Source organism: Penicillium hordei (assembly GCF_028827395.1).
Source record: "Penicillium hordei strain IBT 12815 chromosome Unknown utg000001l_segment0_segment0, whole genome shotgun sequence".
Classification (NCBI taxonomy): domain Eukaryota; kingdom Fungi; phylum Ascomycota; class Eurotiomycetes; order Eurotiales; family Aspergillaceae; genus Penicillium; species Penicillium hordei.
In genome coordinates, this window is record NW_026623142.1 from 5,288,367 (window position 1) to 5,315,002 (window position 26,636).

At 49.4% G+C, this 26,636-nt stretch overlaps 11 protein-coding genes across 11 annotated transcripts; 4 read left to right on the forward strand and 7 right to left on the reverse strand.

Moving 5' to 3' along the window:
* Positions 1 to 392: 392 nt before the first annotated feature.
* N7537_001999 (CCCH zinc finger protein) lies at positions 393 to 1,989 on the forward strand (the record flags this gene model as incomplete). Its single annotated transcript, XM_056893057.1, has 4 exons — positions 393 to 467; positions 524 to 667; positions 731 to 1,073; positions 1,127 to 1,989. 4 exons carry the CDS (start codon positions 393 to 395, stop codon positions 1,987 to 1,989), a joined length of 1,425 nt encoding a protein of 474 aa, XP_056758052.1.
* A 391-nt stretch (positions 1,990 to 2,380) lies between these two features.
* Positions 2,381 to 4,283, reverse strand: N7537_002000 (uncharacterized protein; the record flags this gene model as incomplete). Its single annotated transcript, XM_056893058.1, has 3 exons — positions 2,381 to 3,033; positions 3,084 to 3,975; positions 4,026 to 4,283. 3 exons carry the CDS (start codon positions 4,281 to 4,283, stop codon positions 2,381 to 2,383), a joined length of 1,803 nt encoding a protein of 600 aa, XP_056758053.1.
* Positions 4,284 to 4,659: 376 nt separating this feature from the next.
* N7537_002001 (karyopherin alpha) lies at positions 4,660 to 6,590 on the forward strand (the record flags this gene model as incomplete). The annotated part of the gene is made up of 2 exons (XM_056893059.1): positions 4,660 to 4,896; positions 5,169 to 6,590. 2 exons carry the CDS (start codon positions 4,660 to 4,662, stop codon positions 6,588 to 6,590), a joined length of 1,659 nt encoding a protein of 552 aa, XP_056758054.1.
* A 1,127-nt stretch (positions 6,591 to 7,717) lies between these two features.
* Positions 7,718 to 11,315, reverse strand: N7537_002002 (cohesin subunit IRR1; the record flags this gene model as incomplete). The annotated part of the gene is made up of 2 exons (XM_056893060.1): positions 7,718 to 10,791; positions 10,850 to 11,315. The coding sequence occupies 2 exons, from the start codon at positions 11,313 to 11,315 to the stop codon at positions 7,718 to 7,720; spliced, it is 3,540 nt and encodes a 1,179-aa protein (XP_056758055.1).
* Position 11,316: 1 nt separating this feature from the next.
* N7537_002003 (uncharacterized protein) lies at positions 11,317 to 11,632 on the forward strand (the record flags this gene model as incomplete). The annotated part of the gene is made up of 2 exons (XM_056893061.1): positions 11,317 to 11,327; positions 11,401 to 11,632. The coding sequence occupies 2 exons, from the start codon at positions 11,317 to 11,319 to the stop codon at positions 11,630 to 11,632; spliced, it is 243 nt and encodes an 80-aa protein (XP_056758056.1).
* Positions 11,633 to 12,663: 1,031 nt separating this feature from the next.
* On the reverse strand, positions 12,664 to 12,855 carry N7537_002004 (uncharacterized protein; the record flags this gene model as incomplete). Its single annotated transcript, XM_056893062.1, has 1 exon — positions 12,664 to 12,855. The coding sequence occupies one exon, from the start codon at positions 12,853 to 12,855 to the stop codon at positions 12,664 to 12,666; it is 192 nt and encodes a 63-aa protein (XP_056758057.1).
* Positions 12,856 to 14,416: 1,561 nt separating this feature from the next.
* Positions 14,417 to 15,625, forward strand: N7537_002005 (urease accessory protein UreD; the record flags this gene model as incomplete). The annotated part of the gene is made up of 1 exon (XM_056893063.1): positions 14,417 to 15,625. The coding sequence occupies one exon, from the start codon at positions 14,417 to 14,419 to the stop codon at positions 15,623 to 15,625; it is 1,209 nt and encodes a 402-aa protein (XP_056758058.1).
* Positions 15,626 to 16,137: 512 nt separating this feature from the next.
* On the reverse strand, positions 16,138 to 17,524 carry N7537_002006 (uncharacterized protein; the record flags this gene model as incomplete). The annotated part of the gene is made up of 2 exons (XM_056893064.1): positions 16,138 to 17,203; positions 17,274 to 17,524. The coding sequence occupies 2 exons, from the start codon at positions 17,522 to 17,524 to the stop codon at positions 16,138 to 16,140; spliced, it is 1,317 nt and encodes a 438-aa protein (XP_056758059.1).
* A 307-nt stretch (positions 17,525 to 17,831) lies between these two features.
* On the reverse strand, positions 17,832 to 23,373 carry N7537_002007 (putative rRNA biogenesis protein RRP5; the record flags this gene model as incomplete). The annotated part of the gene is made up of 3 exons (XM_056893065.1): positions 17,832 to 18,380; positions 18,436 to 22,854; positions 22,903 to 23,373. 3 exons carry the CDS (start codon positions 23,371 to 23,373, stop codon positions 17,832 to 17,834), a joined length of 5,439 nt encoding a protein of 1,812 aa, XP_056758060.1.
* A 369-nt stretch (positions 23,374 to 23,742) lies between these two features.
* On the reverse strand, positions 23,743 to 24,030 carry N7537_002008 (uncharacterized protein; the record flags this gene model as incomplete). Its single annotated transcript, XM_056893066.1, has 1 exon — positions 23,743 to 24,030. The coding sequence occupies one exon, from the start codon at positions 24,028 to 24,030 to the stop codon at positions 23,743 to 23,745; it is 288 nt and encodes a 95-aa protein (XP_056758061.1).
* Positions 24,031 to 24,092: 62 nt separating this feature from the next.
* N7537_002009 (Major facilitator superfamily domain general substrate transporter) lies at positions 24,093 to 25,837 on the reverse strand (the record flags this gene model as incomplete). Its single annotated transcript, XM_056893067.1, has 11 exons — positions 24,093 to 24,188; positions 24,238 to 24,361; positions 24,410 to 24,500; positions 24,563 to 24,670; positions 24,730 to 24,781; positions 24,835 to 24,888; positions 24,936 to 25,220; positions 25,377 to 25,458; positions 25,508 to 25,587; positions 25,638 to 25,715; positions 25,772 to 25,837. 11 exons carry the CDS (start codon positions 25,835 to 25,837, stop codon positions 24,093 to 24,095), a joined length of 1,116 nt encoding a protein of 371 aa, XP_056758062.1.
* Between the last annotated feature and the right edge of the window lie 799 nt (positions 25,838 to 26,636).

The following is a 26,636-nucleotide window of genomic DNA, read 5'->3' on the forward strand; positions in this document are numbered from 1 at the left end:
ATCAAGATGAGGTGAAGGGGAATATTTGGCTCCACGTATGCAAAACCGGGGGGCTGACTCAGCCAGATAGCACCCGCGGTCTTAGATTGATTTTTTTTTTAATTTGAATCAAAGACGACGACTATAAATTCTCTTCTTATATCAATTAATTTAATAAAGTGAGGTGGTCACTGGTCATTGGTCATTACAGTGATTTCAACACTTTACGCGCCTTGTAGATTGTCACCTCCTGCAAGCGCCTGCCCACCGGAATTTCCGTGTTGGCTTTGATCAGACTTGAATCTTGCTTCTCTCCCTTACTTTCTTTCTTCCTTATCTTCTGTCGCATTCATCCTCTTCGCAATTTCTACCCTTTTGGGATCTTCAAACGATACTTATTGATCTCTACAAAAATGGCAACCCAAGCTTATTTAGAGCGCTATCGCCAGCTAAGCGCGCTGGACCAACAGAAGAATGACTTCATTGAGGTACCAACAATTCCTCCCTTGGTCTCCGATTCATTTCTAACAAGACTCATGATTAGGAACTCCTCCAGCGTGTGACCGCCCTAGAGAATTCCTTCCAACAAGAGAAACTCGACCATGAACGCGAAACCCGGTTCAATCGTGAGGTTCAGGTGCATGAAATGGAGCTGATGGACCAGATATCGGTTGTCAAGAAAATGATGGTGAGCACAGCTGTGGACGCAATGTCTAAGCCCAGGCTAACATGTCCTTTCCCCCCCTTCCAGGACCGCGAACCATTCGTTGTGTTGCTTTTAGACGGCGAAGGAATAATATTCAAGGACGAATTTCTGCAACTAGGAGAACAGGGCGGACGAAATGCGGCCAAGCAGCTCTGGAAATCTCTCCAAGGCTATGTGACGACAATTCTTTCCACGCTCACCGAGCCGAAGATAATGACCAAGATCTATCTTAATGTGAAGGGACTTGTGGAGACTTACAACCAGGGTGGAATCGCCCTAGAGATATCCACAATCAGTGAATTTATTCGTGGATTCAATGAGAGCGCATCGTTCTTCGAAATTGTGGATGTTGGAACTGGCAAAAACAAAGCGCATGATAAAATCAAGGGTATGTGGTGCAACCTGACATGACAGAAACCGTTGCTGATTCGCTCCCTCCAGAAGCATTCAAGCTTTACTTATACAACTGCCATTGCCACCAACTCTTCCTGGGCTGTCCCTCCAATGAAGAATATGCCCGGTCATTGACAGAACTCATTTCTGGTGCGAATTATAAGGGCCGAGTCTCGCTGGTTGAGGGTCTTCCACTCGAGGAGGAATTTGATTATTTCCGAGAGCAGGACTATCGAATCACCCAGTTCCCAGATGTTTTCCGCACCACAAAGATTGCCCCGATTACATTGTCTGCACCGAGTGTACCGAATGCACAATCCTGGGCTGCTCCCTGGAAAAGCGCAATCCCTTCGCGGACTTTACTCACACCATCGCCAACTCAGCAATTCCAAACACCTGCTCCACTGTCACGAACCTCAACCAGCACCAGTGTGTCAAATCTGGGCGCCCCATTGGCCCCGGTGACGAATAAACCGGAGTCTTCTGATTTCCAGGTTGTTCGGCCCAAGGTGCCTGGTGCGACCCCTCCCAAGACGGTGGAACGAAATAAGTATGGTCAGCGTGTTGATCGGTTGGACTTCAAGAGCATTCCTCGCGATGATCTTAACAAACTGAAGAAGCTCAAGCTTTGCAATTATCATTTCTTGCTCGGTGAATGCCCTAATGAAGAGAATTGCTATCATGACCATGATCGCAAATTATCCCGCCAAGACCTGCACATTCTGTCTGCCATTGCTCGCATGACACCCTGTCGCTTTGGTCTAGAATGCGATGACGTTGAGTGTATCTATGGTCATCGTTGCCCTCAGAGCGAGCCTGGTAAAAAGACTTGCTTCCGAGGCGACAGCTGCCGCTTTGAGCCCGTGGCGCATGGTATCGACACAAACATTGTCAAAGTTACGAAAATTTGAGCGACCATCTGGCAATCTAATGCTCACCTCGGGAGATCTGAACCTTTCGCACCTGCAATAAGGTCTTAAAATATTGTCTTTGAGTTCGGCGTGACCGGGTTTGAGGTTTCACGGTGGAACGGTTCAAGGGAAGCACCCATGACATTATCAAAATTCGGGAGTTATGGACGGTGCATGAGGGCAGGCTTGCTATACGGTCATTGAGAATTCCACGTTGTTTTCTTTCTTTCCATGCGGGTGAAAAAAAAAGGAGGGTTCCAGGCGCAAAAGACTCAACCATCTATCTATTGATTCGAAATTTTAAATTGTATAAGTATAAAGGATCAATTCATACAAGATTTATCTAGGGGTATTTGAATTAATAGTATTACAAGACTGAGGAATGTACAATTCATGTGTGGATAGTCGTGCCGAACATGGCAAATCGTCTCTCCCATCCAAAACAACCAAGTTGGGTGCATACCTCGCCGTCAATATCCATGACATTGGGGTCTTTGTCATGGGTACACTGAACGCCATATTCCTTGATGCAGCACTCGAATGGGCACGACTTCACTGGTCCCCAACTCTGTTGACCAGAAGCCATGGCTTTCGACTTTTCCTCTTCAAGATTGCCCCATAGGAGGAAAAGCTTCTCTTTTATCGCTTCCAGTCTCCGCGGGTTGCTGCGGAGGTTGAATGCATCATCGTCAAGAAGGCAATCACCATCTTGACCGCACACGTAGAGCTTCATCACTTCTCGGGGCTGTTGTTTGGAAGGTTTGGGCTCAACTCCTTCCACTAGAAGACAAAACCGCCATTCCCAGCCAAATTTAGGCTCGGTGGCGCCATTCTGATTGCCGAACAAGGCAGCGCTACTGGTTTGAACTGCAAAGTCTTCTACCTTTGGGGGAAAGAAATCGACCACTCGGACTTGAGAGTGATAATTGACGTTTTGAAAGGGAAGCTGGTAGACAACGCCCCCTGGAGCATTGTTCATGTGAGTTTCTGCTAACAAAATCTTCTCGAGAGGGAGAGTAGGCACGGTGTAATTTCGTGTTTTGACTAAACATTTATCAGCCAATGCGCTTCTCCCCGGCAGATACTCAACTCACCATGTTGATTCAATTTAATTCGTGATGCTGCTGGCATGGTCAGTTGGCCTTCTTCTTTCCGAGCCTCCTTTTTCTGCTCGACTCTCTTGTTCCTTTTTTTGGCCTTTTTGGTATCAGGCTTGGGTTCGCCGTGGATCTTCCAATATTCTGTCCGACGGTTCATCAATCCTTGTACACGCTCGTCACTGCTATCATTCATCTTCCGGACATGGATCTTCTCCGGGAATCGTCTATCTTCATGAACGGAAGCTTCCAGGCCACCACGGCCTTCCTTGATGCGGGCATAGGTTAATAAAGCGATATCACCTGCTTTGAGGTGTTCTCGAGCATAGGTGGCATGCGGCTCCCATAAAGTCACTTGAATGGTCAATTTTCCCCATGGGCCTGGCCAGTTCTTTGTCTTCTGTACGTAATTGAATCGGTCGCCCTCAGGACCCGATTCATCATCGTCTTCTCCGGATTTCTTGTAGTTGACAAGCTCCTCATTCTCAGTAAAATCGGTCAAATATAGTTGACATTTCTCGCTGTCATAAGTATTGAGGGTTACAACTTGGCCAAGTAACTGACACAACATGCGAACCTTTGCAGACCGAATAGGAACACATGCTAACCCTCCAGATTTTGAGGCTGGAGCGGAAGCCTGAACATGAGAAGATTGCCGAAATGTGGGTACACTGGGCAGCGTGGGTTGTTGTACAGAGATTCCCTCGGCAGATACGCGATCCAGGAGTGATTGTGCCTGGTCCTTTTCCTTCAAACTCGGCTCGAAAGGAATAGGACCACTGATGATGAACGGGCTGGAACTCAAACTTGGTTCTGGTCGGAAAATAACCCATGACACCTGGGATTGCTGAGAAACAACCCCTGTTGGTTTGTTCTGGTAAATTGCCACCTGAATCGTATCAGCTTACCATGCTGCTGTATTCCTGTAAATCCACTCACCCGGACATTTCGTAGTAGTACTACATCGTTGAGCTTGACATTGGGAAGATGGCTCTCATCGTCATTGAAATATTTGACTTTGAGACCACCTCGCCAGGTCGGTCCATCAAAATCGAAGTCTTTGAGGGTGAATGTGATGCATGCCGACGAGCCTCTGGTCCGAAAGAGTGGTAGGGTATCAACCACCACTCCTAAGACATTGAAGTTTCCTTGTGAAGAACAAGCAGTGGTAATATCCACTAGATCACCTGAAGCCATGTCTTTTGTTGATAGGAAGAGCTTGGTTAGATGTGCTGCAAGCTCCCGATGAGATATTACAAACCAGCTCAGAAAATATGTACGTTTTTGTCAATGAATATGCATTATAGAGGGATTTCCATGAATGAACAGTCAAAGAAGGAGAATTCCAAAAGCTCAAAGAGGAAGAGCTTGTTGCCCCAATCCTATGGATGTAAATAAAATGAAATAATCACGTGATAGCATCGTTTCCCCTCCCACAGAAGTCTTCTCCCCCCACATCAGATCCCTCTCTCTTCCTTCTTTCTACTCTGCTTCCATCCCCCAGCGCGCCCACTCAACATCACCTACTACATAATCCCCGCGGCGCGCTTAATTTCTTATTTCCATCTTCATCATGGCGGAACGCTATATTCCCGAACATCGCCGCACGCAGTTCAAGGCCAAGAACCAGTTTAAGCCCGATGAGCTCCGCCGCCGCCGTGAAGAACAGCAGGTTGAGATTCGCAAGGCCAAGCGTGATGAGAACTTGGCCAAGAGACGTGGTATCCAAACTCAGGATGGTAGAATCGGTGTTGGTGGCATGGCTGCCGCCACTGAGAGTGATGACGAGGCCAGTGCTATTGAGAGCGAGGTAGGTCTTGGAAAATTTCTTTGATCCATTTGAATTTGTTTCTTTCTACATCCCCATTTGAATTTCTACGGGCTCGAGGTGTGGTTGCGACCCCCCTGGGTTCTTTTGAGATTTCTTTGTTTTTATGATGCGATCATCAATAAGGAATTTTTTTCACCGCCCTGTTGCCATGGCCCACGAAGCCCCTCCAACTCGGATCTTCGAGCCCGCGCCCCACCGCAATAAAAAAAAACATCGTGAGAATTACCAAGCTGACATAATGGATTGTTTAGCTCAACGTCGAGCTTCCCCAGATGGTGAAGGGTGTTTTCTCCGATCAGGTTGAGGAGCAGATTCAGGCCACCACCAAGTTCCGCAAATTGCTTTCCAAGGAGCGCAACCCCCCTATCGAGCGTGTTATCGAGACCGGTGTCGTTGCCCGTTTCGTCGAGTTCCTTCGCTCGCCTCACACCCTGGTTCAGTTTGAGTCTGCCTGGGCTTTGACCAACATTGCCTCCGGCTCCGCCCAGCAGACCCAGGTCGTTATCGAAGCTGGTGCCGTCCCCATCTTCGTCGAGTTGCTTAGCAGCCCTGAGCCCGATGTCCGTGAACAGGCCGTGTGGGCCCTTGGAAACATTGCTGGTGACAGCCCTCACTGCCGTGACTTTGTTCTTGGTGCCGGTGCTCTGCGCCCCCTTCTTAACCTCATCAACGATGGCCGCAAGCTGAGCATGCTCCGCAACGCTACCTGGACTCTTAGCAACTTCTGTCGTGGCAAGACTCCTCAGCCTGACTGGAACACCATTGCCCCTGCCCTTCCCGTCCTTGCCAAGCTTATCTATATGCTGGATGACGAGGTCCTGATCGACGCTTGCTGGGCTATCTCTTATTTGTCCGATGGTGCCAATGACAAGATCCAGGCCGTTATCGAGGCCGGTATTCCCCGTCGCCTGGTGGAGCTCCTTATGCACGCTTCTACCTCTGTCCAGACCCCCGCTCTCCGTTCCGTGGGTAACATTGTCACTGGTGATGACGTCCAGACCCAGGTCATCATCAACTGTGGTTCTCTCCCTGCTCTGCTCTCCCTCCTGAGCTCCACCAAGGATGGTATCCGCAAGGAAGCTTGCTGGACCATCTCCAACGTCACTGCTGGTAACTCCAGCCAGATCCAAGCAGTCGTCGACGCTGGCATTATCGCTCCTCTTATCAACCTACTTGCCAACGGTGACTTCAAGACCCGCAAGGAGGCTTGCTGGGCTATCTCCAACGCCACTTCTGGTGGTCTTCAGAAGCCCGATCAGATCCGCTACCTTGTTTCGCAAGGGTGTATCAAGCCCCTGTGTGATCTCCTGGCCTGCCCTGACAACAAGATCATCCAGGTTGCTCTTGATGGTCTTGAGAACATCCTCAAGGTCGGAGACATGGACAAGGAGGCTGGCCAGCCTGGTGAGGCTCGTGTCAACCGCTACGCTCTCTTCATTGAAGAGGCTGGTGGCATGGAGAAGATCCACGATTGCCAGAACAATGCCAACGAGGAGATCTACATGAAGGCTTACAACATCATTGAGAAGTACTTCTCTGACGAGGACGAGGCCGGTGGTGACATTGAGGAGCTTGCTCCCCAACAGACCCAGACCGGATTCTCTCTCGGCACTGGCCAGCAGCAACCTGGTGGCTTCAACTTCGGCAACGGCGGTGATACCATGGATATGTAAAGACTTGTCTTTTCCCATGCACTATCTACCTCTCTGTATCTTCCTTTTTTCAAAACCAAACGTCGAAGCTGCACCCAGCGTATCCTCGCATGGGTGGGGCACCACTGGCTACCGAGAGGCCAGGTTGCTCGCATACAGCGTCGACGCCTCTCGTGCGCTTCGACCAAGCTACTTCTCGGTCTAGCGTTGCGTCTAAACAGTTTCTGGTGCTCATTTGATTCCCTCATCTTCTTTTGTCACGAATTTCGCTTCCCCTCCCTTCTTCTTTTTTTTTTTTTTGATTTCACGATAAACAAGATTCACCATCATGTATCCCCTCCCCCACCCCTTTAGCATCCTCATACACAGGCGCATTTGTTTGCAGGATCGGTTTTCTCTCTCCAGTTACGTTAATGTCCCCTGACTATGGTGTTCCTTGACGGGGCATTGGTCTCCCGAGCAGGACCCATCCTCGCTCGCTGGCAACAGGGGTATGGTGGCATATTTTGCTCGTACACCTCTCATAATCTGCTCAGACAGACCATGCCACTGAAAATGTTATTGCGCTGTTCTCGTGGTACACTTTGTAGTTCGCCAGGAAAATGCCAGATTTCATTTGATCAACCTTTTTTTCCTGTAGCTGTTATCCCAATAAATTTTTACTAGTTTCCCCAGACAATTTGTATCCAAGGAGATAATTTGATACTAGAATTGTAAGATTTCAAAGTTAAAAATACCACCTGGGCAACTGTTAAGAAGGCCCAAGGCAGTGAAATGAAATACAATCGAAGTCTACATGTACCAAATGATGGCAGAACCAAGTAGGTCCTACATACTACATTTCATATGAAGATTTTAAAATTACAATAAAGACCAGAGGGGAATAGATTGCGATCAAGTCAATAGAGTAGCAAAAAAGCAAGAAGAATCAAAAGAAGTGTATAAGATACAGGTTGAAAAGAAGTCCATATCCACGCAAACAAGAGCAAAGAAGAGAGATACAGTTAATCCAAGCCATAATCCATGAAAAAGAGAGAAGCTAGAGGGGGAAATAAGGAACGAGAAAAGAAAGAAACATGCAATGAAACGACAGGAAAACAAGATCGTTTTGTGCAGGCGCACGTTTACGTCAAATAAGACAAACTAGATCAGTCACCCATCACCTCATCCTCATCAGCCTCAGGCGCAGGAGTCAGCTCCTCGTCCTCGTCCCTATTCTCATGCTCAACATCCTCGACAAGTCCGCGCGCACGTAGATCCTCCTCCTCATCTTCCTCAATAGGCTCAGGGTGGTCATGCTCATCGTCGTCATCAATATGCTCGGCAGACTTAAAGTCTTTGGCAGGGGAAGCAGCAAGCTTCGCAGGCTGCTTGCCTTTGGCGCGGGGGGCACTGCGGGGCTTACGCTCTTCCAGATAAGACAGGACCTCTCGGTAGTTGTGACCGAGGGCGGTCTTATTGCGGAGGAGACGCTTCTTCAGGGCGCCGCGCTTGGAGCCAGAGGCATCAATGATGCGGGCGATTATGGCGAGGACGAGCTTGCCTGTCAGCTCGCAGAGGCGCTGTTCGGCGATGATGCTGTTGCGGAGGCGGTCGTTGATGACTGCTTCATCTTCGGAGTCGCTGGCTTCATCCTCGGAGTCGAGCTCGTCTTCCGAGGCTGGGACGTCGTCGTCTGCGGGCTCGAGGTTGAGCCTTGATTTCTTGGCAAATGTGCGCTCAGCTGTGCCGTGGATCTTGGTGATGAGGGCTTGGGTGTCAGGTCCGATTTCATGGATTAGGCCCTGGGTTTGTAATAGGACGTCTTCGTCGTTGCCGCTGCCTTGGCCAATGTTGCGGAGTGTGCTGAAGAGCGTTTGCAGGTCTAGGTATGTTGTAGTTGCTGTAAAGCGGAGGTCATCCAGTCCGGGGCGCTTTTCCATGATGTTGACGAGCGTTGAAGCGAAAGTTTCCCGGCTCTTTGTCAATGCTTCGAAGTAGGATGTGCTGAAGGAGGCCTTTCCGTCATTCAATGCCGTGGACAGTGCCTGCACCTTCCACATGAAATAGAAAAGCAACGACCGGATACTGCTTGATACCAACTCGTTTTCCGCCTTGGCGGTGTCCTCATCGTCATCTTCCGTACGCAGACCACGTTCGGCAAGACGAATGAGGGTGTTGAATGGGACTTCAGCATGATCCTTCTTGGATTTCGACTGTGGATTAGGGGCAATTTCGAGAATGGAGGTGCAATCTGTGATACCGGCAAGGTTTGAAATTCGAGAGACAGTGTTGGTCAGGTCGGTGAGAGTGGGATCTGATATTGAGCCACCTTCTTGGACGTCCTTCTTCCGAGACAAGGCAGCCAGTGCCTCCACCATATCATCCCATAGCTCTTGGACCTTGCTCTCCAGTGCCTCTCGCATCTCCTCGGAGCTCTTGGCATGCAAGAAAGCCACACTAGCTTCAGCCAAAACGTCTTGATTCGAATGAGTCAAGAATTGCTTGTTGATATCATTGAGCAACGAGGTATAAGCCGTAGCGTCTTTTTGGAGATCCTGGATTGTGTTCAGGTCCACAAGGTGTTCTAGTCGCAGAACGGCAGAAGCAGCTTCCGGTGTGGACCCAAACTTATTGAGAAGCCCTGGGATGATCTGGGCAAGGTTGTGAGAGAGTTCTTCTTGGAGCTCGGAAATCTTGGCTGTCAGAGCCTTGGTCTTGCGGCCCCGCTTGTCGATATCGGACTTGCCGATGTCAAGAACACGGAGCTTGACTGCAGCACAGAGTACCTCCAGGAGGATGGTTTCTTGTCCCTCCTGCATTTTGTACATGTTCTTTACAACCCCCGCAGTATCATCTTCGGATGGCGTGTCAGTGATTTGAGAGTGGTCGTAGAGCAGATAACCAGCCAGTGACGGCCATTGAGAAAGCTCTTCTAGGTGGGGGAAGACGGCTTCAGTCGCGAGAGCAAAGCGGGACTCTACGGCCGCCCCCAGCAATGTGTCCCGAGACATTGGCTCTGGTTGCTGTTCGGCTTCTTGTGCATCGTAGGCCTGGAACAGCTCGGTGAGGCACTTAAACTTGATCCATGAGTGCTTAGGCGATTCATAATCGTCTTCATCATCATCAGCCAGCAATTCGGTGATCTCCTCTCCTACTTCCTCGGTGATTGACTCGTACGCATCTTGAACGTTGGCAACAAAGAAGTGTCCAGCTGTTTTCCGAATTCGGGGGTCCAAATCAAATACCAGTCGACCGACAGCATCGATATCATTTGGCTCGAGTAAGCCCCCTTCACGAAGGTGGTTGAGCAACTCAATCGCAGCCATACGCACCGAGACATCAGCATCTTGAACAGCAATCTCCACGATTCGCTGCCGGAATCGCTCAGTGAATGAGTGCAAACCAGCAATGTTGTCGCGGTTCTCATAAAGGCTCAGAAGCTCAGTCAACGCAACAAGTCTGGTCTGCGCAATGACATCGGCGAGGGTCCATCCCAGGTATCGCAGATACTGGCCCTCGAAGAAGATTTCTCGGTATGTGCGAATCCATCCGCCCAGAGCTGTCAGACACTCGGCACGGATCTGACCGTCAATGTCCCGGTAGCGATGGACAAATACAGTATCAAATCCATCCTGCAGGAACTCGTCTAGTCGCTCCACCTTCTGTTCACCCTCTGACACAGCCGTTTTAATTGCTTCCACACGACCCTTGTTTACCGTCTTCTTTTTCTTCTCACTTTCGAGTTGCTTTCTGGAGGTAGACACGCTTGTCGTCACCTCGCGCGCAATATCACATAAAGCATTCATAATTGCGAGAGATATCAAGGTCGCCGTATGCCGGAATGGTCGGCATTGTGATGTTGACATGGAAGAGATCCAGATCTGAATGTTTTCAAGCAGGGTATCATCGGTGTATAGGATGGAAGAGGCATGGAAAGTTTGGATCAGTGCGACAGTGAATTCTTCAAGGAGGACTGAGAACGCTCTGAACTTCTTCGCTTTCGAGATAATAGGGTATTCGGTAATGCCTTCTGCTTGGTAAAGGTTCTGCAAGTCTTCGATTCGGCCCGGGGCATTATCAATGTCTTCTACTTCATTAATGTCGATCTCAAGATCGGTACCTGTGCATCGAAGGATGAAGTTGACGAGGTCCCGCATGGCCTGCCCATTGTTGCGCTGATATTGAGACAACCACTGAGCAGCCACTGTATCGGCATTGCTGTTTTTCCCAAACACCTCGGCTGACTCTGGTATTAGCCACGGGTTGACGTCGCACACACAAAAAAATTTATCACTCACCGAACAATCCGCGTTCACCCGCCGCGAGACTAGGCCGTACTTTCGGTTTCCGGGGACGAGCAGCGGGCAGTCGGCCATTGGTAGCTGGTCTGAAGGCGAGCTGTCTCCCTAACGCGTTACTTGCAACCTTGGGTTTCTTCGAAGCGTGCGATCCCTTGGTCTTGGGTTTCGATTTGGATTTCTTAGCACCAGCTCGACGTGCAGCGCGTCGCTTCTCTTTCAATTCCTCCTCATCGGTCTCGTCGTCGCCGGTATCATCACTGTCGGACTCAGACACGTCCTCATCGCCGTCCTCACGCGCCTCGCCTCGCTTGCGCTTTCCACCGGCAGCTTGTTCCTCGGCAGAATGTGTAGTCTGCGAGAATACTTCGGGTCGTCGCGTCTGTCGACCGGATTTGCGTCGGTCTTCGGCGGGGGTCGATGACGGGCCACCGGGGCTTGATAGAGGTGGATTGTCGATATCCATAATGTTGGGTGGGTGTGTTATATGGGTATTCGATCAGATAGATAAGCCTGCTAACCAGATTAATGGCTTTTAACAAAGTTGGCAGATGTCGCCGCAGTTCAGGTCGGGGACGCGCTCGTGCAACGCGCGGGTCTGGTACGACCAAGCAAACAGAAGTTGGGGGGAGATATGAGGGAAGTCTGCAATTCGAGACGTCGAATATTGGCGAGACGCGCTCTGGCCGTGTTGAGACGAGGTCAATCAAACGGAAGCACTTGGGCAGAAAACGGTCCGGGTTTCAGCGTGGGGGAGACGCGACATCGTGCCTTGAGGCCTGAGGTTGCCTAGATTATGTAACTAGTTCAGCCTCAAACATTCGATTTATTATCACCCGATGTTCTTAATATTTTTTTGTTCTCTCTGCCCTTTCAATTTCTTCTATCTGGATAACACCCTCACTAGCTAGATATATAGGTCTGGACCACTTTTTTCTTAGGCATGACCGTGCGGGGGAGTAAGGCAAGAATAGGATAGACTGAAAAAGCTCGGAGCAAAGCCCCCGTCTTAAGCCCCCGTCTTCATACTTTAGAACATAGTGGCCGCACAGAGTGATACTGCGAGTCATCCAAGCAGCCAAAGGGTTCACCAAAAGCCAGATTGCCAATGATGTCAAAAGTCAGAAAGTTCAGTCAACGCACTAGATCCAAGGGCTTGCTCTCATCCTTTCTGTCAGCATATTCTCCTAGTCGGCGAATGAAGAAGATCGATATATCCAAGAATCAGCTTCTTCTGGCCGCGTAACGATCGCTCCGAAAACGCATGGGATAACAGCCGCTTCTGGCGTGAACGATTCGCGTCTCTGGCATTGACCAGGTTGGCAGCAACCCCGCTAGAGGAAGGAATGCAGAAATGAGGATCCTTGCCAAAATAGAGCTCCGGACTTGCGGTGTGAGTGTATATCCGTTCAAGCCTGGGCGTCCCGGTAGGTCAAAACATTGGGACGAATGTAGGCCACGTCTCCATAGCGGTCATGCAATTCCTGGGGCTTAAAATGGACCTCGCCAGTGAGTGACTACTTGATATAGGGAAGATTAGATATTGCCGCCAGTTTGGGGACTGGGAATTCGCTCAACGGGTGAAAGAAGAGCCTCCACATGAGACGCCATGATATCCCAGCGATGGCCTGCCATAGATAGTTCGTCAACCTTTCATACGTGGTCTTGAAGTATAAGTAGGTTAGGACTTACAAGGGAGGGAGGTATCGCACTCAACAGCATGCTAAGTAAGATGTATTCGAGGGCACATGGATAAACAGAGATTACCGCAAGACTGAAGTCATTATTGAAAGCATTTACGTCCCATCTATGCACTATGCAATGCTATCTGCAGCCTTTCCTCGGACCTCATCTGCCTTTGTACCGTCGAACAGTAGACCCGTCATGCCAACCTCCTGTGTGGCTAGGGTATTTTCCTTTTTGTCATCGATAAAGATTGCCTCGGAGGACGCTGTGCTGGTCTCTTTCAAAACGTGTTTATAGAAACAATGATCCGGTTTCCGCATGCCGACATATGCCGAAGCAAATATTGCTTAGCCTCTGGTAACACTGGACGCTCGTCATTCGGCAATGTTCGTAGTAGAACCAGATCTTTGAGTGGGTGATGGTTCGAAGAGTGTTTACGGGGAGGTTGGAGTCTATTTTGGGTTTCCATTGGAAGAGGACGTCACCCATGTCAAAAAAAGTCTGCTTTGTAGGAGAACATTGTAACTGAAATGGGTAGGCTATGGATTTGGGAAGCAGAGTTGCTGGGCATCGGACTATTTGAACAAAGTCCCGTGTTTGAATACTGAACCTCGCTGACGGTAATCCAAGGTTGAAAATTAAACATCGACAAGAATGCAGAGAGCTCGTAATACTACCTTACAAATAGAACTCTCAAATGATATATAACGTTAGAGATGTAGGATCCGCGAGAGGGTCCGATATCTCTGGCTATGCTACAGATTGTCTCCTTTTACATATCTCGTCTGTACAATGGTGTAGCCATCTTTGTCTCTTGAACTTTTAGCTAGTATCTGCTGCGACTGAACACTTCTTTTCGATCACGAGATTATCTAGTATCATTTGATTAGTGGGGATAATAGCTATGAAACTGTAGTGAACCTTTCTATCTGGTCGAGGGTATCTTGATCAATTGGTGTGTACTTTAATTTAGTGTTCTTATAGATAATGTTCATTATATCGTTTCAGGTCAAATAGATCGGATTATCAGTCTAGAGTCCCCAATGGCAAAGGCCGACTATTCTTGTATAGATGTAGGTAGAATTGGTCCAATCGAAGAAGCTGAAGGGTGATATAAGTAGTGCGACTAACATTGAGTGAATGCAATCTCTTTCCAATGTCTAATCCTGCTACTAAAACTAATTATAGAGCTTTCGAAGGTTCGTTCTAATTAGCTAAGGGCTGCAGGTATTTCGAATTAGATCCAAGGGGATATTATCAGCAGACCCGGTTTAAAAATGAGCTATAGGGGAAGTATAGGAAAAACAGGCGATTACGATTAATTGAGTGGAGTAATCCAAGCATCCATACCGAGTACTCCGTACAGAATTGTATGTAGCGAGCTTTAGTAAGAATATATATATGTCCCATGATGCCTTTTAAATAGTGAAGACTATAATAAGCCGTGCAGATCATAGGCTGGGCAAATGACATGTTGCATCTGCCAAGGTAAATCCTCCACGTCTCACGCCAGTGCGGAGATACTCTTTGTCATAGAAACCCTCAACCCTTCATTCTCTGCCAGTGATGTTGGTGATTTGACTGATTTTATGTTTCTAATGCTCCGGAGTCCAGAAAGCCAAGGAAATCAAGTGAAATCAAGTGAAATCAAGTTGGGAATCCCCCCGCTTGAGTTTGACGCATGTGGGTATCTATGACTAAGGAATCGTCATTCTCCCAAAAGGGCTTTGCTTTTATATACTCCAAGTTCCCCCTCGAACTCGGATAACATGGCCTGGCTTCATTGCTCAATACAAACATTATACTGTCAAAGGATCTCTTCTTCTTACCTATAACACCTATTAACCACTCTTCGCCTTCCTCAAAAATCTCACATCCATCATGCGACAACCAGCAATCCCCATTCCCTCGCCCTTTCAGTCTTCCATTGCGAAGCCAGGGCAGGGCAAAGTCGTTCTCTCCCTCCTCCCACCAAACAATCCCACCCTCACAACTCTCACCTATAAATACCCATTGAAGCTGGTCCCGCGCACCGGTGGCTTCGTCCCATCCCCAGACTCCTCCGCCCTCTCAGACACACGTCCCTCCAACCCCGTCCACCTATATCTCCTCACTTATGGCGGCGGCCTCCTGCCGGGCGATCACATTGAAGTATCCATCACGCTCGAGCCCAAGACGCGAATGGTGGTAACAACGCCCCAAGGCAGCACCAAGATCTTCAAAACAAACCCAAACAACGCCGGCACCGCCCCAAATGTAATCAAAGGCTACCGGGATCAAATGCCCGCAAACGACCACCTCTCCGACATGAGCCAGCAAACCCTCGACGTCAACATCGGCCGCCAAGCAGCCCTCTGCTACCTCCCAGACCCCTCCGTCCCCTTCCAACATAGCCGCTACGCCCAACTCCAAACCTTCACCGTCGACGCCACTGCAAAAGGCACCGAGCGCAGCAGCCTCTGCGTCCTAGACTGGGTAACACAAGGCCGCACCTCGCGCGGCGAGGACTGGAACTTCCATTTCTGGCGGGGCCGCAACGAAGTCTGGGCCGAAGACGACAAAGGCAAACGCAGACTCCTCCTCCGCGACTCGGTAATCCTCGACGATGAATCCGGAGACCTGGAAGATACCGCATCCGACGAAATCGAGATCGAAAACGAAAACACAACCTATAACACCACCCATACCGGTCTAGAAAACCCCGTCGATATGCCGCCACAGGCGCCGGCCGGTCTAACGCCGCTGAATATCATCGCGGAGCGCACGCGCCCGCATGGCGTTGTCGGCACGCTTATTCTCTCCGGCCCTGTATTCGAGGCGCTTGGTTCGTTCATGTTGAATCAGTTCCAGTCGCAGCCTCGGATCGGTAGTCGCAATTGGTCGGACCATGCGCCGTCGTCGGTGCCTGAGCCCTCGATCAGCCAAAAGGGTGATGTTACGTGGACGGCTGCGCGTGTCCGCGCTGGCTTCGTGCTTGTCAAGTTCGGTGCTAAGGACTTTGAGACTGCGAAGCACTGGCTCGGTGGTCTGATTCGGGAAGAGGGTAGTGTTATCCGCGAGTTTGGTGAAGAAGCGCTTTGCTGTCTATGAAATATGCCATCCACAGATTAGTTATATTTGATGTGTTTTGGTGTTGAGGGGGCTCTCCGCTGGTCGAGGGCCTGGTGACGCACTATATGATCTTTATTATCTCAGTTTGACTGGAGGTTGTTTTGGGGCTGTGTCCTTGGTTTATGTGATTTTAATTTGATTGTACTGGAAGCATCATGGCGTCAATGCTGGATATCGGCCACCAAGGGCATTGGGAAACACGTCCGAGGTTGAGGAATAACATTACCGCTCCTGCGCGGAATGCGACAGAGACCAAAATTATGATTATGGCGAATTTGAACCGAAGAATCGTTTTCATCCGCACTATTTTCTCTTCTGTTATCAAAGTAGTAGTGGTATCGGTATCTCGTCAGCTGCATACATATGTAAAACTTCGAAACAAGTAGTCTATCAACAAAATAAAGCAATATAGTCAAGTAAAAAGACGAGGTATCGTAGATAAGACAAGAAAACTCCAACGCCAGCCAATCTAGACCATGAGCCCATAGCCATCACGGCCACCAATCGAAGACACTCGTATTCCAATCCCCCTTAGTAGCATCGACCAAATCATCAACATTCAGAATATCCACACCCTCCTGCGCAAGCACGCGCCAGATATGATTCCGCAGACTGCGAGGCCAACTCGGCAGCGCCCAGTAGCGCACTTTTAAGCCATGCTGGTGCGCAACACGCACCTGGCTGCGGATACGGTCCATCTGGCGCTGCGTGAAGTGGAAGGGCCAGGGACGGCCGATTGACTTTTTGAAAGACACCGAGGCATAGAAGCTGTTCGAGGTGTTGAAGGTGGATGCTGTGATGATATCCGGCATACCAGATTGGCCTTGACCTAAATCTGTGCCTGGGATGAGAGCTGCATCTAGCTGGGGGATGTTGTCTGGTTGGTCGGCGTCGACGAGTTTGTCGAGCGGGGCGTCGAAGAAGATATCGCGGTAAGTATTGTTTGCGGCGACGAGATTGAAGGGTGCATTTCCCGTTCCCACGACGGTGACGGGGCCTTGGATGAACCCGTCGCCGTTGAAGTGGGTTAAGTAGCCACGGTCACGGAGCGGAGCGAGTTGCTTCATGACGGCGTGCCAGGTTGCCAGGCCTGGGGTTTTGAAGTCGATCAAAAGAATTAGACTCTGGGCCGGGTTTGTGTCGAAGACGCCATGCGCAGGGCTGTCGCCTCCCTGGTTGAACTTGGTGGTTGGGTTCTGGTGCTCGAGGATGGTTATTATCGGGTCAATATACATAGATTGTAGGGTTCGCCGCTCTGTCAGGGAGGATTTGCTGTGGCCGACATAAAGCTCGTCGTCGAAGAGCCAAACGTCGGCTTCGACGCCTATGCATCCCGCTTGCAGTGCGGAGTACAATGGTACCCGGCGCCAGTAGTCGTTATGGGAGTGGCAGCCAACAGGGACGATATCGCGCGAGATATCGGTGGGCCAGCGCGCGTTGTCTACGATGCTAGTGCTGTTGGCGCTATCTAGCCAATTATGAACTGCGCGGTCGTATTCATCCGGGAAGAACGAGAGGACGATACCACAGGCGATGGAGATGAATTGGACGATGCCTCTGTTGTTGGTGATAGGTCAGCGGGTGGATCTTCCTCTCAGACACGGCATGCATAGTTCATGAAACTCACAGCATGATGAATATCCCAATAGTTGCACACCGGAGACTATGTAAGTATCGCGATCGACGAGATCGCTTGCGCTTAGATGGGTCTTCCGATAGCACGGAAGACGTTGGAGTCCCGGCTTGACGCCATGAGCGGGCCGGATACCCCACTCGCTCAGGCACATTGACCTTGGGGTCCTCTGTATCTGAGTCTCTGTATGGATCGAAGTGCAGACTGGATACTGAGCTGCTCTGGGAAGGGCGGGAAGAGGTCATAATGAGTTTGAAAGCAAAAAGATGGGGAGAAAAAAAAAGTAGTGCTATGATAATCTCCAAAGGGTCAAGAAGGCAGCCATGATTAAAGCGGTAAATCGGATTCGTGGGACATTCCAACCTTTTTTGGTTGTTACATCGACATTACGACGACTTTCACAATCTCCGGGATCTATACACGTGCTGTATTGTTGATGCTGATTGATCAGAATTGGGAAAAAAACGAAATATATTTCCATCGCTATATACAAGTACACAAATTCATGCCCCAAACACCCATAGGTTCAGATGAACACACTTTTTTATAGATTTACTCTTGAAGAGACTTGACATAGGTAGCAGCCCGTGCCTTGACCTCCTCAACCATCTTCTCATCTCCATTGGTGGCAGCCAGACCCTCCTCGAAGGAAAGCCACTTCTTAAACAGGAAGCGGGCCTGCTTAGGCTTGAGCTTCTTGCTAGCGTCCACGCTAACGGGACCCTTCTTGCCACTCTGTAGGCCAAGGACACGCTCGAAGAGACGGCGCACTTGCTCCGCATCGCCGACCTTGATCTCTAGGTCTAGGAGAACGTTCCACAGGTCAATACGCTTAGGGAACGAGGATAGGAGACCTTCGAAGACGGTACGACCGCGCTCGACGTCTCCGTTGGCGGAGCGGAATTCGAGCTGGGCGAACTTGGAGGTCGTCTCGACGTGGGTGTGGGCAGGGAGGGACTGAAGGGCGCGTGGGAGCAGAGCCCGAGCGCGATCGGGGGAGGCCATGGTGTCGAAGAGGAAGCTGGCGTAGTTGTAGAAGAACTTGGGGGACTGGGAGGAAACCTTCTTCTTGAGGGCGGCGTAGAAGAGATCACTTGCTTTCTGTGAAATTGTTAGCATCCGTAGAGAGTAAATTTCGAAATGGATTTATACATACCTGGTTCTTGCCAGATTGGATGTAAATACTGATCATCCGCTCGTAGATCTCCTGGGGGTCGTTGTACTGGCAGGCACGCTTGAAGACCTCCTCGAGACTGTCATCGTCACCGTAGGTGTTCTCCATATTCAGCAGCGCAACCCAGATGTTCAGCTTCTCAGCATCCTGGCCCATGGTGATAGTGCGCAAAGCACGCTCAGCAATGGCGCGAGCCTTCTCGATCTCACCAAGCTCTAGCTGGAAGGCCATGTACTGCAGCCACAGCAGCGAGGAGTCGGGCTCACCGAGAAGGAGTCGCTCGAAGTCGGCAACGGACTGAGGACCGTTGGCGTCCAAATCGCCGGTCCGGTCGACCTGGATCTCGGCCTTGCGGTTCTTCTTCTTCTTCTTCTTGGAGCCCTCATCTTCGCTATCGGAGCGAGGAGCGGCATCGGTCTGGGCGGTGCCGCTCCAGTCGAATCCGCTTGCACCGAGACCTCCGGTCTTGCTAGGCTTCTGAATCTGGGTATCTTCATCATCGTCCTCGGATTCCTCCTCCTCCTCCTCCTCCTCCTCCTCCTCCTCGTTGTTATCCTCCACATCAACACCTCCCATGGACTCATCGTCGTCACCCTCTTCTTCGCTGTCGTCCTCGCCGAGTTCGACACCACCAAGACCATCAATGCTCATGCTGTCCTCATCCTCGCTGTCGTCTTCCTCTTCATCCTGGAAGTGGGAAGCCTTGAGTGAGAACGAGATCTTCTTCGTCTCAAGGTCGATCTTAATGACCTTAGCCTTAACAGCATCGCCTTCATCGTAAAGTTTGCGAGCATCTTCGACGCGCTTATCAGCCATCTCACTACGGTGGCAGAGACCACTGATGTTTGAGGACCCGTCAATGACAACGAAAGCGCCGAACTCCTCGACCTTGCGGACCTTTCCGGTGACAATCTGACCAACCTTAAGATCCTTAAGGGTGATGGGAGCCTTGAAGTTGGGGTCCAGAACAGACTCTTTCAAGCTTAGCTGCAGCTTGCCTTGTTCGGCATCAACAAATGTGACCTTACCCTTGATGAGCTGATCCGACTGGAAGGAGTCCTTCCATTCCTTGAGATACGAGTCGGAAAGATCAGACACGCGGACATAAGCAGTGATATCGTTACTGACTGCCACAAAGAGACCGGAATCGGTGACTCGTCGGACGAAGCCACGAATGATGTCGTTGGGCTTGACATCCTTGAGCGAAGAGATCTCACGGTCCTGCACAGGCAGAGAGGAGCTCATGACCTTGGAGGGGCGCAGCGACAAGGCAATCTTCTTGTTCGATTTGTCAACGGCAATAACGCATGCTCGGAGAACCTCGTTCTTGCTGTGTACGGTAGGGTTGGCCTTAGAGTAGTCATCTGCGAGGTCGACCAGGTTGACCGCGCCAACAAGTGACTCGCCGAGCTGCATAATGAGTTGGCGCTCGGTGACCTTGGTAACGCGACCGGGCAAGATCATTCCAACGGAGATATCTCCAAATGCCAGCTTGTCATATCCTTGCTTGGCCGAGAGGTTGAGGTGGCCCTTCTCGGCGTTAACAGCGGTGACCTGGACCTTCAAAGCAGATCCGATGGGGAAATTCTTCTCCATATCAGTCAACAAGGATAGGTCGTCTGATGCATCCATGAAGCGGAGTCTGCCGCGCACGTTGGGAGACAAGTTGACCCAGAGGCAGTCATCAGCGACATTGTTGACGAAGCCTACCCATGAGGAGCCGACTTGAACCTGCTCCATGTTAAGAGGGGCAGGGTTGACGGCCTTGACGTAGCTTGGCTTGAGAGAGAGCTCGAACACAGGGTACTTTCCAGTGCGGTGGCTGATGGGGAGGAACTTGTGGTTACGGGCATCATGGACACCAAGGATTCTGGCGGAGAGAGTCTGCTTGGCCTTGAAGAATCGCAAGGGTTGCTTGCGATCCTTGATATCTTTCCAGTCGTCGAATATCTCGGACACATCAATGCGACCCTGAATGTTATCCGCGAGCTGGACATTGAGCTGGGTTGCCTTGATAGAGACGACCTTGCACTCAACAATTCTGCCGAAGGTGAAGTCGGACATGCTCTTGATGCTGTCATCAACGGGGTTGGCAACAGTCTCGTCAGTCTGCTTGGCAGCTTTCTTGGGAGCGGCCTGGGTAGCCTGAACGGGCTTCATGCTCAGAATGAAGCGCTTGAATTCCCCATCCACAGACTGCACGTTGACAACAATCGTTTGCGCCTTTGACAACCCGTAGTGGGGCTGCTCGAGGTTGGCGTCTTCGATAAGACGCTTGGGAAGCAATCCAGTGAGGCCACCGAGGAACTCAACGAAGACACCGTCGGGTGTGATGTTGCGGACGAATCCTGTCACAAGGGAGCCCTCTTGGACTTCTTCGAACTGGCCCGGGATGTTCTTCTGCTTGGCAGCCTTCTTCAAGCTGGCCCTGCTGGAAACCTTGATCAGACGGTGGGCGCGCTGGATGTTGAGGACCAGAAGGTCGTTCAGCTTCTGGCCTACGCGGAGCTTAGAGAGCATCGAATTTTGCTTAGACGGGGGGCCGTCGATGAGGTGCTCAGCGTCGAGACGGGCGACGAGGCCTGACTCATCAAGCTTGAGAAGCACATCGTCATTGGATTTCTCGAAGACGATTCCAGTAACAAGGTGGCCGGGATGAAGGTTTTCAAAGGCCTCACGATACTTCTCGGTAAATGTCGAGGGGTCCTTGCACGAGACAGCAAGTCTTCCAAGAGATGCATCCACGCTCAAAGCATGAACATTGACGACCTGGCCGAGTCTGAAGTGCTGGGCCGGATCCTGGATGTAGGCTTCACTCATTTCGGAGACAGGAAGGAAACCACGGACCTCGCCGTAGAACTGCACAACAGCACCATGGCTCTGAAGGTTGACAATGGTACCAGGAGACTGAGCCGAAGGAGTGATATCTTTGTAGTCCTTCCAGATAGTAGATTCGCTGTTGAGCAAACTCTTCTTCAGGGTCAAACGAATTTGGCGTTTTTCAAGGTTAACAGACAGAATTCTAAGCGAAAGCTTCTGGCCTTCGCGGAACTTCTTCTCTGGGAACTGAAGCATAGTATCCGCAAAGTGCATGGAGGGAACAAGACCAGTGATTCCATCGGCCAGGTTGACAATCAATCCATTCATACCATCAGCACCGATCAGAAGCTTCTCAACCTTTCCTTTGACAATAGCACCCACATTCACATCCTCGATGCGAAGGAAGGGCTGCTCGATAACGCTCTTCTCAAACGAGAGAATGTAGAGGTTATCAATCGAGTTGTACCCAATGACTCTTGCCTCGTGGACGGCGTCCAGCTGGAAAGCTCCAGAACTTTCATCAATTGTTTCGACCTTGCCATCGGAGAGTCTCGACATGTGAACGAAGCCCATGTGTTTTGTCTCTCCAATCCGAGCATACACACCCAGACCGTGATCAACTTTCACGACCTTTACCTCGGGGATGATTGCAGAAATAGCAGGCGCATCGTCAGAAGAACCGGGACCGCGAGCATCGGAAGAGAGCTTGAGGACGTGGTCGAGCAAAGAAAAACTGACCTTGAGCGGCTCAGCAGCCGGGAAAGTTGAAATAATACGGCCCTTAATTTTCGCGCCAATCTTGTATTTCTTTTCCAGATCAATCTTGCCGTTGATGCTAGACTGGACCAGGTCAACGGTTGCATCGAGCATTCCCATAATCTTTCCGATCATTCCATTCGCTGTGACTTCCGTGAGAAGAATTTCTGCGGCGGTACCGGGGAGGAAAGTGTTGATGGTAGGGGCCGAGCTGAGGTAGTTGGACTTCTTGATCGAGGCGGACGTTTGGAAGTTGGAGGACAGCTTGATGACATTGCCACTGGGGTTCTGACCAGTGACCATGCAAAGGAAGACAGAGCCTTCCTTGATGCTAGAATAATCCACACTAGGGTCGGTCTCCTTGGAGGACATGAAGCCCTTCAGCTCTGAGCCTTCAATGCCAAGATCCATGACCACACCGTGATCTTCCACACTGACAACGGACGCTTGGACAGCCGAGTTCACAACAAGATCGGATTTCGAGAAGCCAGTGTTTGTTTGTCTAGGGTCGACTGAAAGCTCAATTCGTTTCTTGCTCTTTGCCTTGGGGTCATCGGGGTTGCTGCCAGTAGACACAACGAATGCCCGCAGATATTGACCCAAATAGAAATGATCCTTCAAGTCGAAGGACTCGTCGTCGGAGCTGTCCTCGGCATCGTCATCTTCACCTTCGTCATTCAACATCTTCTCGAGTCTGTCTTCGAGGCCCTTTGAAACGGATGTGAGAGGGACGTAGCCGGTAAGGTTGTTCGGCAGCGAAAGGCCGATGTCGTGGGCGTTGATACTCGAGACCTGACCTAGGATCATGGCTCCTGGTACAATGCGCTGCAATTGTTAGAGTGATGCGATATGAAAACTTTTTCTAGAACGTACCTTGAAGCTAAGACCCTCGATGCGAACATCTTGCTTGTCACCAGTTTCCTTGTCCGCGGACTTCTTGCTCTTTGACTTCTTCTTGCGAGACTTCTTGGTAGTCGTGGCGGTTTCTTCATCCTCCATTTCAACATCGTTGTCGCTTTCCTCAGCGAATTCGTTGGAAGGCGTCTTCTGGGAGGGTTTCTTGTTTCCAGATTCTTTCTGCTCGAACAAGACATCTCTGTTGGCCTGGATCTGAATTTGCTTGCGCTCCAATGGTGTCAGAACACTTGCGCCACCACGAGGGAATGAGGGCTCATCATCGCGCAGCACAGAAAGTTCTGAAGCTTTCCCAGCGGTGGATGTGGTGGCATCAGTTGACTTCTTGTGGTCTTTCTTGGCCTCCTCCGCTCCAACTTTAGCACGTTTTTGGGGCTGGCGGGCAGTATTTTCTTCGGGGGCATTCCCCTTGCGCTTGATTGGCGCCATTCTTAAACTGGCAAAACCGAATCGTGCAGTTGCAGATTGCGGTCTAATTCCTCAAGAGAAAAGATAAAAAAAATTCCGCGGACACGGCAGAACCTGCTGAGCGGTATAGAGACATGGGGTCATGAGTCAGCAAGTTTATGCCTGAATCCCAAGGACAAATACCCTAAACTCCCGCCAAGATCTGTACCTACATACTAGGACATCGACTTTCATTATTCACTAAAAATCTAGAAGAAACAAAGTGGACAATATACATGATTTATTGGTTCCTTACCAAGAGTATCTTTACGGGAATGGCTTCGCATCTCTTCTTATATGGCGTTAGGCTAACACGGTGTTTCTTTTCTTGTGAACTTCTTTAACTTTCCATCAAAGGTCGGACGAATCATCGTGCTCAGCCCTCTCCTTTCTCTTGTCGCGCTTCGCTTGCCATTTGAGGATAAAGAAGATACTAACAAAAAGCACGGAAGCGAAGACGGATAGACCAAGATAGAGCTTTGCGCCAATATGCCAATGGGGTGCCTGCGCAGCGGGATATGCGGCAATGGGTAGGAATGCACTAAACAAGTATGAGAACAGAGTCCCAGTCGCGAAGAGAACCGTTCGAACTTGAGGTTCTTTCTCTAGATGTGCAGATGCCCAGGCGCAAAGAAGCATAGTCGAAACCCTGTCCTAGTTAGAAGAAATGAAATACATGTGCACCAAAGGGAATGTAATACTCACGCCCCAACATAGTTCATATACCAGCCAGCCATGTAGGCACTCTGACTTTCAGGTCGTATTATTAAAATGATCAGTGACGTGATATTGATCACCTGAAGTTCGGATTAGTATCGGGTTCTTGACTCTGCTGGGTTGCCTTACTGAGTGAAGAAGCAAAAATGGTAGCCGAGTACCAAGATAATCGCTGAAGCCACTGAACAAGAGTTCCGCAACTAGTTGGAGTGCCTGGCCTGCAATTGGTAGATAATTGAGCATACCAACCGAGCTAGATGGCTGATTAGTGCAAGCGCTTAAGACATGAAGTAGTACTCACTATTTCAAGCTCCCATCGGCGTTTTTGAGAGACTTGAGCCAAAGGTTGAAATAACTTGAAGGCGTGGTGTTGGCTCCGATAGACCAGGCAACTATGAAAAAGCTTGGTTAGATCATTCGACTTTCATTTGAACGAAATCCTGCATTAGCTCACTTGAAAATAACCAGACATGCCAAAATTTGAAGCATCGCAGGAAAGTTTTGACGTTAATTCCAACCTGTGGATCACGGCCTATCCTTCGAGTTCGCTCTTCAGCGACAACTTGAATGAAGTATCAGCAAACACTTTCTGAATATAGGTTTTAGTGTATATTTCCATACCGATATCCCGAGGTCTGAGATAAAATTTGGTGAGAGGGTTGGGGCGATCCGGCTAGATACGTCCTGTCAGTCTAACACAGGGGATGACAAGAAGTCGGTTCGTACAAAACCTGGTAAAAGCATGAAAGCCAATAAGGCGATAAAGATAGTGCAGACACCCTGTAGAGTTAGCACAACTCTGTTGGAAATCGCAAGGTGAGGCTTACATTGATGATAAATGCCCATCGCCAGCCGGCTCGGCCAAGAGCATCTTCCAGATTAGTTGAAAGTGCGCCTTGCATCGCGCCAGATAACATAGCCCCAACGGGTTGGGCAATGTTGTAAAGACTCATTCGGAGAGCCATTTCATGAGGCAAGTACCATTGGCTAAACCGCAGAGTCAGCATGCGTGCTTCTTGGGGTAGAGTGGAGTATATTGACCTGATGATGGTAAAATAACCTGGCCAAGTTGCGCCTTCGAAAAAGCCAATCAGGAAGCGAAGGCCATAGACCTAAAGAAAATACAGTCAATTCGAGATGAAATAGATGGATCGGTTGTCTATACCTGTTTTGCGTTGGTGACGGTGGATAAACAGCAAGTCAATATACCCCAAATGACCTGAGACTTTGTCAGCGTTTTTGAATAGCAAAAATTGATTTTTGCTTACCTCGCAGGTGGGTAGCCAAATTGATGGGCCAACGTGGGAAATTATAATGCATGAGGGATATAGCATGATCATGTAGCCAATACTGTTATTGTCAATAAGGACGCCTCACAAAAAGAGCACCGATGACTTACTTGAAGAAAGTGGTAAAGTAATTCAGCTCATTTCCATAAAGTTCCAAATCCGTTTCCATTCCGGAAACATAGGCGTTGCTCTGGTGGGTCGTTAGAATAGGATATTTCTCGGGGCTGCTAATAAACATACAATGTTGGTTTGATCTAAGTACTTGAATGCATAGCCTAGAAAGCCAATCGTCAAGAAGAAGATATCCAGTCGCCATACCTGTGTTGAATAAATCAGAATTCCAGGCACACAAATGAGAGAGGGAGTAGACATACCAAGGACCTCTCCTCTTTTGGGTTAATTTCTGCGACTGGAGAAACTGTACTGGTAGCATTCTTCATGTTGGAGCTTATTTGAGTGCTCATATTTTAGTGTCTCTATGACACCTGCTATAAAAAGCAGATCGAGAAAGCGGACTTTTCGCGTGTGACACTGAAGGATGAAGGTTCGCTGTGAAAGATACCATATGATATAGTTTTATCGGTGTACTATACTATTGCTAAAAAGTATTTCCGTAACTCTCTTGCCTTAATCTATTAGGCTTTCCTGTAGACGTTGATATGGGGGGCAGAGTGGCATCACCGGCGTAAATAAAGGCGTGCCTGATGCTTGTTTTGATTAAAGCTCGACGCCTACGACGACCTTAGGATCGTTCTAGCTATATTGTAAATTAGTTCAAAGTATAGAAGTAGCACAAATTCGCTTTTTTTCGTTTTAACTATTCTATTCATCTAATTGGGAATTTCAAAACTGCGTAGCGATTGACATCGGTTTGGGGGATGTATGGCACCATTATAGCCACAATGGTGAGGCTTTTGTAAATAGTCTAGCGTCACTTTATCGGAGTAGCAATATAACATGCATATTATGCCATAGGGCTATTCATGCGCTTGATACCTGGTTCTACTACTAAGCTACCTAACAATTTTTATTACTACCTGCAATATATATTCCAAGGTTACAACATATAAAAAGCCCCACGCGCTCATAGCTTAGGAGACTCCAGTGCTAGATATTTATAGCATTCGTCCACAAGAAATGATAGGTAGAAAGATGTACAAATGAGGCAATATGCATACATTTTAAGAATCATGGCAAGCTTCTAAAAGTAACGTTTATAAAACTTCAAGATACTTTGTC